The following is a 12,342-nucleotide window of genomic DNA, read 5'->3' on the forward strand; positions in this document are numbered from 1 at the left end:
GTTCTGTAGTGGTGGGGTGGCCTGCGAAAAGGATTGGTGTTGGGAATCATGTGAGTGGATGGTTAGACTTTGTCTCCAATGAGAAAAGTATAGGGCGTGCCTCTCAGTCTACGTAGAAATAATGGCATTTTATTTGAAAAAAAGAGCCCAAAAGGGAGGAAGGGAAGGGAAGGGAAGGAGAAAAAAGATAAATGAAAGGTTGGTTTTGAGGTGGTCACATGGCAATAGAGTGAGACCATGAAATCACATGGCTTGGTCTCTTTTTGAGTTGGACTTAATTGATTGTCACATGACACTCCCCTTTGTCTTTTTTGTTTTCTTGTTCTCTCTTTTTTCTGTAGATCAAGCGTCATGCCAATACGACCAGTATATAGTACATGAATTGTGTCATTTTCTCATTACCCATGAAAAGATTTACATTGAAGTTTTTGTTACTCATTGAACAACACGTCCTTAATGGCCAAAATCATTGTCTTCTTTACCTGAATTTCTAAGAGGAGATTTTGGATCACTTTATTAGTGAGGTTTGGATCGATGCATCGTGTTGATCATTGATATAATCCATGCCCTTCGGTGACATGAGATGGGGTGATGACGATGAACAAAAATGTGAGGTGGCTCTTCAAATGCTTCATCTTTGTCCACATGAAGAGGTGCACCACATAAATGGTGACTTTTGTAACATTGTCATCCACAAAATGGCTCACCATGTGGATATAGTGAGTCCTCCTTTTGCATTTTCAAGCCAAGCTGCTTGAATTTACAATCTCGTGGTTGCAACACACCACAAGAAAAGCCCCTCATAGTGCAAAAAAATTAATCATCCCTATAAACACTTTAATTATGGGATAGATTTTATTTCTGTCATCATTTGTATCACATTGACGATGGTTACAAAACCTTTCATGCATATGTTGGGCTATAGTCCAAAAATCTTTTCCGTCAAAGGATCCTAACACTCCAATTATTTTAACCGGGATTTTTCTAGGAACCCGAACGCAAATGAAATTTTATTAATGAATAACATAAATACAAGAGGGGGACATACCACCTTACCTCAAAACCAAAATAAGATGACCTGAAATTTTATTGATGAATAACAGAAGTACAGGAGGGCCGGGGACATACCACCTTACCTCAAAACAAAAAGAAAATGAAAATTACTTCAAACCATAGTGTACTAGGTTAGAAAGGATTGATTAATAATAGGTAATGATTATAAGAACGAAAAAAGACTTAGCAACTATTAGAATTACAAGTTTTATAAATTTACAGTTTCACATATTTTATTCATTTGTATTTAATTTAAGTTTTTGGAAATTGATTCACATAATTTTCATTCGAAACTTAAGATGAGTTTTCAAGTTTTAAATGCACTCTTTCTTAAATTCGCTCTTTATCAAAATAATCACGTAAATAGGAAGCAGAGCCCTCGTAATTAAGAAGAAATACATAGGATGCCTCTGGGAAGCACGCTTCCCCTAACTTTGAGAAGCGATAAGAATCGATCCAACTTGAAAGTTTACGGTAACTACACTTCCAAACGGATACTAGGGATGTCCAAAGAGTCACATATTAAGGTGCCCCTATCCCTTCTAGGAAGGTCCTTCCACTGCCGGTATGTATGATTCTCTTTTCTTTAATCAAAATCAGCCAAGTAGTTTGGTTAGCTTATCTAAATTGATGCGGTACTTTCTGCCTCAACTCTAAAAACAAAGATTGAAGCTCCTGCGAATAATATTTAATCGACCATGGGGGATCTTTTTTGTCAATGACCACATTGATCAAAATTTTACTATATGCTTTAAGCCGAATATTACATAGACCAAATACTTTACATTACCTCAGCCCATTTAATATACTTCTAATCTCTGCCTGCAAGCTAATGCCATTGTCATAAAAATGAAAAAATGCAAATAAAATCTCCATCACCATATATGATTTCTTATGATTCCTCCTCCACATGGTATGTTAGGGTTGCCTTTGGAGGCACCATCCGTATTCAATTTGAACTCATTCTTCCCGGGCTTTCCTGCAGAATGTAGAGATTCTAGTGTCTAATGTAGACTTCTAAACTTTGAACTTCTTGTTACATGCCCCAAATAAAAGGCTATCCAATGGTTTTGAGGCACATCCCATCTATGGCAGGGCCCACCAAATGTATGCTAGAGCATCAAATAGGAATTCTCCCTCTTGTGATTTTGCCAACCACTTGTTTTGGTAATTCTCCACTCATATCTTTATTTAAAATTCTTTTTTGGGAAATAGCATTTCCACTCTACTTTTTAGAATTTTCAACCCCTTTTGTTTGTCTTTGTTATCATCATTTCCACCTCCTTTTGATTGTCATTTTCTTGGAAATAAAGTCATACCCACTAAAAGATAAACAAAAGGGGGCGGAATTATCACCCCCTCTCCCTTTTTTATTGGCTCATACAACTCACTCGCATCAGAGTAGCAATAGTAAATGAGGTCGGTTGATAGAAACTATTCTATTCTCTATCCAGCGTACCACATACTAGAATAGTGCACCCGATGGGCCATGCGCTAAAAATCATATGGATAGATTTTGCAACACCAGTAAGTGGGATTTTCTTCAACGAAGTGCGAGAAAGCAACTTCGGAATATCACACACATCTCGGCAAAGTTCTACACTCTCTTCCTAAAATAAACACAGAGAGTCAAAGTTAGGGGTGTCAATGGATCCACTTCATATAGGATCCACTGATGTCTTGGTCACGATCCATTCAAATACCGTATCTGTCGGCTCCTTTTCCGAATGCTTTTTGGATCTCACATTTTCTAAGTTTGGCTCATGGTCCAATTTGGATCTGACCGTCCATGGCAGTGCCCTAGGTCCTACTTACGTTGTTGGGCTTTGAGATTGGGAGCATGGTTTTAAATTTAGATCAAAATCAGAAATTTTGGGTTTCGGTCGAGACTGACACCGAAATCACAAATACCCGAAATAGGATTTATTTTGACCGAAATTTCTTTTTTCCAAAAATGTAGGAAATTCGAACAAAAATCTCGATTATTTATTTATTTTTATTAATTTCCTAAAATTTCAACCAAAATTTTGTAAAAAGTAAAATATTATTTAATTTTTTTTGATCGGTAAGCTGGGGTATTTTAAAATCTCAACGGATTTCTGCACAAATTTCAGTATCGGTGCGGTCCGAAACTGGTACCGAAATTGAAATTTAAAACCATGCTTTGGAAAGCATCCAGACAAAAGGCGACAAAATGGGATGTTTGAAGTTTTGAGTGAGGCTTTAAATATTTCAAAAATACCCCTCATGAATAAAGATCAATGAACTAAAATGTAAAGGCTGTTTTCAAAAAGGGATTTGGTAGCGTCCATCGAAGGAGGCTTTTTGCGGATGGTCTGTTGCATCTGACAGCAGCCATAAAAAAGGCTCACTTTTCAGCAGATATTGTCTTCATTTGCGAGGTCGCGAAATGCCTTCTGCGATGGACGCTAGCAAATCCCTTTCAAAAATTGGCACCGTTCATTTAGATCTTGGATGCATCATTGGATTTCATGGTTATGACGGGAACACGATCCAAAACAAAAAACGGATCTTTGGATATAGATTCAATGGACATAGTTGCGCCCAAATCCTGTTCATTAACATTCGGATCCTTTCGATCCATCGGACAATCTGGGTCCATTGATGCCCCTAGTCAAAGTTGGTCTCCATGAAAGACACCACATGCACCCACCACGCTCAAATGGATTGATAGGAAATGCTGAATTGACAGTATTTAGTGGTTAGAAAGTTAATTGATCAAATGGAGAAGATGGGTAGATCGTTGTGATTTGATGTGGACACATGGCAGGACAAAAGTATTCCTTAGTTACTCAATTTCTCTTACAAATTGCTTCTTGAGCAATGATAGATGCAAGGGAGCCCTTGCATAAAGAGCCGTAAAAGTACCCGTGATTGGTTCCATGTGATTGAGTGTAACCGCTTAAAATATATAGGGCATTAGGGCCCATGTAAAATACGCTTTTTGGTGTTGCTAAAACGACTCACGGGTGTAGCTCTTTGGCTTAAAGTCACGGGTATGCTCTCCATTGATGCGAGTTCAAACCCCTGGTTTAGCCCTGATGCGCTTGGTTTATGGGTGATTGCGTGCAGGGAATAGTCCCGCCCTAAAAATTAGGGTGGGGATACCCTGTGTCATAAAAAAATGACCTACAGTGCACTTCCCATGAAACCAAGTAAATTAAAAGAAAAGTAACCACAATCCTGTTCTGAGACCATCTAATCTCCTGGGTGACAGAATTTTGAATCAAACTTGTTGAATTGAGTAGGCCATCAATCCGTGCATCGATTTGGGATTAAAACAACAATTACCAGGTCGTTTTCTTAGTCATCCAGTTACCACATCACCCAAAAACCGAAAATAAATAAAAGAAAGAGCCTTTTTTTCAACTTTCTCCATTAGTCATTGAGTTGCTCCATAAACCAAAAACCAAAAACCAAAACGAAAAAAAGAAAAGGAATGAGCTTCTCTCTCGTTTTTCTTCCCCTTCCTAATAAACTTCTATCATAACATATCAAAGTAAAATCTCATTTTCCTTTTGTGCTCTCTCCCTCGGACCATATCTACCTTGTGTGCAGAAGATCTATGGCTTAAATGGTGATGATATTTGTTTGAAAATTTAACCTAATATGAAAGGGACATTTGTCATATTTCACTTCCATCTGTTTAGATGCCATTTGGATACACAGGATTTTATAATCCAGGATTGTAAAATCCTGGATTTTATAAGATAAGCCCTGGATTTACAATCCTGAAAATGTACAATCCAGGTTTTAGCTTTTAAAATCCTCAGATTTGTCTTGTCAACTACAGGATTTTACAATCCTAGATTATAAAATCCTCGTATCCAAATGTACTGTGACACAACATTGTGGCAACATAACATAGAAAATGGGCCATTAAGTAGGCAATATGAAGCAATTGAAAAGGCACTAATCTAGTTAATAATGACATTGTTAAGAAAACCATGCCGGGATTCCTTGTAGAGCTCCACTGTTACATATTTGTACAATCCTCGCGACACTGCTCCGGCACCCACCTTGTGATTGTCCGTTCATCAATGCTGTGGACTTCCAAGCATGAAGGAAATGTGGCCTCTTTCCCATTCTTGTTGATGTTAAGAACTAACAATGTTTTGGCAACACTTCCACATAGTCTAAGCGTGCATTGCAAATCAGACCACACCCTCAACCGATCGTTCAGATCGCCATCTCCTTCTGAAAGGACGATTACTGCATACTCCGAATGCACCAGAGCCGGATGGTGACGATATATTACAAAGTCAACACCATACTGTGGAGTACCCGGGCGTACCACCCAATTCTTCGACCGGAGGTGCAAATAAGCCCTGTATAGATCAGGAAATGTCTTCCTTTTAGATTTCATGGATTCCCATATCTCTTCCTCGTTCATTGATCGATCGTTCTCCCCTACAACTGTGAGACATTTCAGAGCATGATGCATGTAGAAAGCTTCCTCCAAACCCAATTGAAACCATTGCTTATCTTTCTCTGTCGTGGCAATTGGTCGGCCAAAGCATGCATGGTTTAGTAGATCTGTTTGTTCTGAGGAGGCTTCAAGAAGAACATCGCAACCAGATAGAAATGAGTGTGTTTTCGATTGTAGTAGAGAAGATTGCAACTCTTTGACTATTTTCGACATGGGATCGGCCAGAGCTTTTAGTGCAGAATCTTTTCGCTTCCATCTTGGTCCTGTCAACTCCATCAGGGTTCTATATGGTGAAAGGAAAAGGAAAAATTGATCAGTTCACACTACTTCATGGGAAAATAACACCTGAAAGCCAGCTTTTTGTGTGTGTGTGTGCTTGTGTGATAGGGAAGCTGGGATCGAACCCGACCTCAAGGTTGAAATACAAAGCCTCAACCATTGAACTACATGCACAACCCCATAAATCCACAAGGAAGAAGAAATAGAGAAAACTTAAATCTGAAATTGTATTCTATGAATAATGAATGCCATACACATGCACAAGTCTACTTATTTATAGATTTTCAAATCTCCTCCATTGAATTCCTATCCTACTAAAACTTTTTTGCTCATCCTACTAAAACTAGGAGACTTCTACTACTTAAACTAAAAGACTAAACTACTACCAACTAGTCTTAATTCAACTAGAATTCTAAATACCTAACTTAAGTAAATTAGGATATCCAAAGAATAAGTAAATCTCAAAAGAAACATGAAACCGTCCTACATCAAAAAGCCTTGACAGTGGCCATCTTAATTATCCGAATGGTGTCGCTGGACAATGTTCTTTCTAAATTGTACCCATTTGCAGGCCACTAACAGGGAGGTAAGGATAGTCCATCTCACTACGGAATTGTATTGAGCAAGTAATAGACATTGTAAACAGAGCCTAACATAAAGGTGAGTTTTATGAGAGAGAGAGAGAGAGAGAGAGAGAGAGAGAGAGAGAGAGAGAGAGAGAGAGGTTCCTAAATCATCAAATAATAGGTTGAAAGTGGTTCGTAGCAGCCCCTCAGCTATGGCTTCCTTTAGAAACACCACCAAATAGGAAGAGGAAGGAATGCAGCAATTAGTGCCTACAAATAGTGTAGATGAAAGATGAAACTTAAGTTAAATATACATGATTCCATTCATGCAACTAAGTTCTATAATGCCAATAGATAGGGAAGCCGTGAAAAGAAAATTTAAGTTTATTGATAAGGGCACCTTAATCCTTATAAAGGAATTGGTTTGGATCAAGGAGAAAAAATTCAATGAAAAAGGAACTCCATGAAAAAAAGAAAGATTTCAGGGTGTAGTAGGCTTGCAATTCTTTTACTGCAATTTCTATTACAAATGCAGTAAATAGCCGTTTCTCCATACCTTCATCTCTATATTTCAAATGTAATATCTTTCAAAAAAAAAAATTCAAATGTAATAGAAATTACTGACTTTAAAACCATTAATATCCCCAAAATTAACATAGTCAAAATGGGTATAAGCTTAATAGGACATCGATGAAGGTCACCTCATCTGGTTTTATCCCAACCATGACATCTCAGAGAAAGGACCCAAAGCCCTCTCCCTGGTTCATGAATAGCAAACCCAACTATCATAGCAGTATATGAGTAGACATCTCTGCAAGCCATATTGCTGAACACTCCTAATGCTTGATATATGCTCTCAAACTTTACATGCATGTCTACTAATGCATTTCCCATAAACCCATCTGCCTTAATGCCATTCATGTCCATGTACACATGAACCCACTTACCTAATTCAAGTGCCCCTAGATAGCGCATGAATTGAGGACACCCACTAAAGTAACATCATCTGGCTCAACTCCTTTCCCCTAAATCCCTCGAAATACCGACAATGCCTCCCTGAACTCCTCCATGTTGAGCCAGCCCTGAAATCATAGAATTCCAAGTTACCACATTTCTGTCAGGCATTTCCTCAAACATCCTATAAGCAAGATTAATATCACCATAAGTACATACAAAGACATCCAAATTCACCTTATTTTCGTAGCTCCCATCTCTGAGGACACGCTAATTGTCCCCTTGAAAAACCCATCTTATCATACCTCTTTATAAATGTAGTCCAGGAAACTAGGTCCCATTCGGGAATTTTATCGAACAATTTCTGTTCAATGTCAATTTCCTCACAAAAAGGAGAGTAAAGGTATGGCCTTTTATTTTTTTAATACTTTTGCCTTGGTAAGAGAAATCTATTGTAAAGAAAAAGAACCCAAGATACAACAATTCTATAGTGCGAGAGAGGAACGAGAGTTTCGTTCTTTCGACTTCTTATAACACGCTTCGACTTCTTATAACACGCAGGAAGGTGGAATAATAAACTTAGTTTAGGGTTTCGTCGGGCTGCAGAACTCTCTTCTTTTAAGCTGTCCTTTGACTTCGAGGTCGAAGGTTCAATCCCAGCTTAGCTAAAAAAAAAGGTTTAGTCGAGTTTGTTATCTCGAATGAGGAAAAAGGTTGTGAAAGGGTTGGGTGCCGGTAAAATTTGCAGTGTGAAAGGGTGGGGGTTTTATAAGGTGTAAGCCCATATAGTCCCGGCTCTAGTTGGGTGGATCATTTTCTTCCATTCCACCCTATCCAAGGTTATGTTCTCTATTATGTGCCTAAAAAATCATTTCCATAGGATGATCCCAACCCTCCGAGGAACTGCAAATTATGGAAACCTATATAGATCGATCATCCTATGGAAATGATTTTTGGAGCACAACCTATTTACGTTGAAAAATACTGGACTATAAGGGCTTACACCGTAGAAAATCTCTGTTAATAGATAGATACATATTGTAACGAGGATTGAATTTATGCAAATATCGTTCGACAACACAAACTATTCAACAACGGATCTTTTGGTGACACAGAACAAAAAATGAAACAAAGAAAAGCTGCTCTAAGCCCATGTTTGGCTCATTTCTTTTATTTCCCACTCTTGAGCGGAAAGCCCCCGACCCAAATTGCACCCCTAATCAGAATACCAATCCAAAGTAAAGAGGTGCATTATGCAATATTTTCTTTTACTTCCCCTCTCAAAAGAAAAAACCATCACTACATTCCATTTGAGCATCTCCAAAATTCAAGCACATCAAGTTGAAGACTGCACTGGATGCTCCCATGGCTTATTAGCAATCCTTGACAAACTTACAATCAAAATGAAAAACGCACATAAAATAATGGAAAGAATAGGCAGAATAGTTCAATTTTTCTGCCAATGGCTGGTTCTGCCAGGCACAAATAATACAGTTATTCAGCTACACATTGAATGAATGCAAAAGAACAAATCAGATCCTCTCAAACCCACACTCTACACTATCTGTTGCATCCTACCCAGATGCTCCAATAAAGATGTCGCCTTTCGCTTTGCCCTATCGGTGCCGCTCTTAGCCAACTCAGTCAACGGTATGAGAGCACCCAACCTTCCTATACAGGCAAGGTTCTCACTATCTTTCTTACACAATGCAAGTAGAATGGCAGTTGCATTCTCCTTGTTGCGAGGCAATCCCGTCCGAATAAGGTCTATCAACACTGGGATGGCATTAGCCTTTGCTATAGCCACCTTACATTCTTGATTGCTCGCAAGAACTGACAAAATTGTCAAAGTTTCATCAACCATGCCATCGCTTGAATCTTGCAGAATGTTCATCAGCGGCACAAGGATCCCGGCCCTTATGGCACGAGCCTTGTTCCCATGATAAATGCACAAATTGAACAGGGCAGTTGACGCATCTTTCTTCCCCCTCGTGCTCCCTCTTTGGAGCAAGTCCACCAACGCCTTTATCGCTCCTGATGCTCCTATTGTTATCTTGTTCTCATCAATGAGCGACAAGCTGAAAAGGGTGGCTGCGGCGTTCTCTCTAGCTTCCATGGTCCCTTTCTTAAGGACTTCAACAATTGGAGGAATAGCCCCAGCAAGCACAATTACACCCTTGTTAGGGTCATATATAGAGAGGTTGAGAATAGATGTGACTGCATTTTCTTGAGTCCTTAGGTCATCTGTTGATAGCAGATTGACTAGAACTGGAATAGCTCCTGCCTCCATTATCAGTATCCTGTTCTCAGTGCCCCTTTTCGCCAGTAACCGGATTTCTGCGACAGCGGCTCTCTGCTCAGCACTTGATTGACTGGAGAGCTGACGGACCAAAGCATTGATGGCTGCTCTGTCCCCGTTAATTTCCTGAGAAGAGCCATCACTCTTTCTATTTGATGATCCTTGTGGCTGCTCGACTCTGTGTGCTTCACACCATTGTCTAATCAGACTTCTGAGAACATAATTTGGGGTTAGGGTTAGATTTTGAAGCTTCTGCTGAGTTTTTGGACATGTTTTGCTGCCTCCGTCTATCCATCTCTGTATGGAAGACCGCTCATACGTCTACAAGGCAGAGGAAAGATCATTAGCATATAGTGTAGACTGGTTGAATTTCATTGTTATCAGAAAATAATGCACAAATACCAACTTTAGTTACCTGTCCCGTGGTGACAATAACAGGATCCCTCATCAGTTCATAAGATATAGGGCAACAAAAGTCATCGGGAATTGTCAGAGAATCGGGATTCTTAATTTCCTCCAAGGTTTTGTTAGCTAAGTTGTCTCTTTTGGCATCAGCTTCATTTATTTGATTGCCACCAGATGAGTCAAAGTTTTCGAGTCTTTCCAATATGTATTTTGCCTGACCCGCATTATTCCAAGCTTTTCCATAAATTTCAGCAACCATGCCCAGCATTGCTTGAAAATCATGATTGACATCACCCATGTTCTCAGTCTGCAAATTTTCAATTACCCTGCTTAATATTTGTGGATCAGGGTCATCATCATGTATGTGGGATAAGACATAGGAAATGCCAGTTAAAGCTTTTGAATTCAGTGACCCATTTTGCTCTGTTGCTCTTCTCAGCTGCAGATGTACCAGGTCAACCTAGTAAAAAAGCCATGTTAGAGAACATCTTAAATCATAAAATCTTAACACAGGCCATTGAACTGCCATTTCAACCCCCAAAATATAAAACAAGGTAGCTAAGAATAGCCTATGATCTTTCGTCCCTACCTGTTCCCGAACTTCATCCGATACATCAAAATGATCATATGGTATTTCTCCAAGAACTTTCTCCAGCTGCCATGTCACATATTGGAATTGGAATGAAATCCTCTTTTGCGCTACATCCTTGATAAAGCAACAGAAAGGTTTAGACATAAACCAGTATATTGTGAAATATAGATACTCAAATGAAAGTCAAATGCAGAATCTTCACACTCACAACATGATACCAGTATGTTTTTTTTTTCTGTTGCCACCTGAGAATATAGGACAATTTATATAATTTTTTGTAAATAAAAATGCAGTACGTGCTCTATGAGAAATAGGAATAGCAGGCAGTGGAAAAATACAATGATAGCAACATATGTCAAGACCCATGCCAAAGTTCAATAAGAAATTTCAATCCATAAAACTCCCACGGTTTCCTGTAGAATACAAAAGCACTTCTTCCATAGTAGAGAACTCAAAAGATGCCACATCCTTAGACAGTGTCAGGCCTCTATAGTTCTTAGGACGTGCCAAGTCCTATTGAAAACTTGGGTTCGTTTGACCGAGTATAAGTGAGAAAAATAAAGGTACCGTGTGAGAAGACCAGTTGAAGGGTATGAAACATTCCTCATTGGTTTATGAAGTGGGTCAATTTTCAAGATGAAATGCTATGATTCAGAAAACATGCAACTGCACCAAGAGTTTTGAATTTAACTTGTACTGTCAACAGATACTAGAAGAGTATGTTAATATAGATAGCTTCATTCTCCAATTAGAAAGCTATATCCACTCCATTTTTCGAAGGAATAGATATTAAAAAGGAAATTACAAAAGGGCACGAATTGTCCCCCCTCTCAAGGACATTTAACTCGTACGTTCTCTAGCTAAAACATCTGCCAAATCAGTGGCTTCCCACAAAACATAGATAATAGATATACCTCTCCCTTCACAAATATCGACATTAAAATTAACAAAGGAAGGTTTAAGTTTAACAAAGGAATGCGTATTAAACATCCACAACTTCAGATCATGCTAAGGATCCCAATGGAAAAGAAATGGTCAACAAAAAACTAAGATTTGCAGAAAGGAGAAAAATCCAAAGATTCTCAATTATTCCCCAAAGCACAAAAAAAATCACAAAGATTACAATGAAAAATAAAGATAAATGCAAGCCATGAAAACATAATCAGAACAGATCATCAGATAATACATTTCCACATAGAATTAAAGTTGCCATCAAAATGTATGAAAGAATGCCAGAGAGAGAGAGAGAGAGAGAGAGAGAGAAAACTTACAGAGGAGACAGGAGATGAAGAACGCGCAATCTGAAGTATACCCATGGCAGCATTGAGGGCCAGATGAAGATCGGCCAAGGAAGAAGAAGGGGAAGAACCTTTGAAATCTCTTATCTCGTCTATCAAATGAGAGAGGAGAGAGATCCTACGGCTGAGATCGGTACAATCTTTCTTGAAAGGGCTTGTGAAATCAACGCCGATGTGTCCGATGGCTTGGAGGAGGTCCATGAGATCGTGGCCCAGCCGTCCGATTTCTCCGGCCTCCATTCCTCACAAATCCCCCTCCTCCCCCTCCTCCTACTCTTCTTCCTCTTGTTTGCGTGGATATTGAGAATGGGCATTGGAACGGTATGGTTGGATGCATTAAGAAAGACAGAGGGGAGAACAGGCCGAGAATTTCGGGAGCTGGAGAAATTTAAAAAACTAAAGATAAGAGAGAGAGAGAGAGATCCGTAGTACAATATGTTGATAAT

The 12,342-nt window shown here is 39.0% G+C and overlaps 2 protein-coding genes across 3 annotated transcripts; both read right to left on the reverse strand.

Moving 5' to 3' along the window:
- Nucleotides 1-4,939: 4,939 nt before the first annotated feature.
- LOC143877686 (tRNA-splicing endonuclease subunit Sen2-1-like) lies at nucleotides 4,940-8,159 on the reverse strand. Of its 2 annotated transcripts, XM_077379877.1 has the most exons (3): nucleotides 7,540-8,159; nucleotides 7,296-7,430; nucleotides 4,940-5,786 (listed from the first exon to the last, which is right to left on the reverse strand). In XM_077379877.1, the coding sequence occupies exon 3, from the start codon at nucleotides 5,777-5,779 to the stop codon at nucleotides 5,051-5,053; it is 729 nt and encodes a 242-aa protein (XP_077235992.1). In that variant the 5' UTR covers nucleotides 5,780-5,786; nucleotides 7,296-7,430; nucleotides 7,540-8,159; the 3' UTR covers nucleotides 4,940-5,050. The 2 variants fall into 2 exon arrangements, with proteins under 2 accessions (XP_077235992.1, XP_077235991.1); XM_077379876.1 differs by lacking the exons at nucleotides 7,296-7,430; nucleotides 7,540-8,159 and adding an exon at nucleotides 7,050-7,286.
- A 547-nt stretch (nucleotides 8,160-8,706) lies between these two features.
- On the reverse strand, nucleotides 8,707-12,342 carry LOC143877683 (U-box domain-containing protein 11-like). Its single transcript, XM_077379874.1, has 4 exons — nucleotides 11,870-12,342; nucleotides 10,596-10,712; nucleotides 10,017-10,466; nucleotides 8,707-9,922 (listed from the first exon to the last, which is right to left on the reverse strand). Exons 1-4 carry the CDS (start codon nucleotides 12,134-12,136, stop codon nucleotides 8,858-8,860), a joined length of 1,899 nt encoding a protein of 632 aa, XP_077235989.1. The 5' UTR covers nucleotides 12,137-12,342; the 3' UTR covers nucleotides 8,707-8,857.

Source organism: Tasmannia lanceolata, unplaced genomic scaffold (genome assembly GCF_043159265.1).
Source record: "Tasmannia lanceolata isolate RefF3 unplaced genomic scaffold, GAP_Taslan_0.1 ptg000005l, whole genome shotgun sequence".
Lineage (NCBI taxonomy): Eukaryota > Viridiplantae > Streptophyta > Magnoliopsida > Canellales > Winteraceae > Tasmannia > Tasmannia lanceolata.

Coding starts and splice junctions, on each gene's coding strand:
- LOC143877683 (XM_077379874.1), bottom strand. CDS start 12,136: ATGGAGGCCGGAGAAATCGGACGGCTGGGCCACGATCTCATGGACCTC. Junction 10,713..11,869: donor CTTCATCTCCTGTCTCCTCT/GTAAGTTTTCTC, acceptor TGCTTTATCAAG/GATGTAGCGCAAAAGAGGAT. Junction 9,923..10,016: donor TTATTGTCACCACGGGACAG/GTAACTAAAGTT, acceptor TCTGCCTTGTAG/ACGTATGAGCGGTCTTCCAT.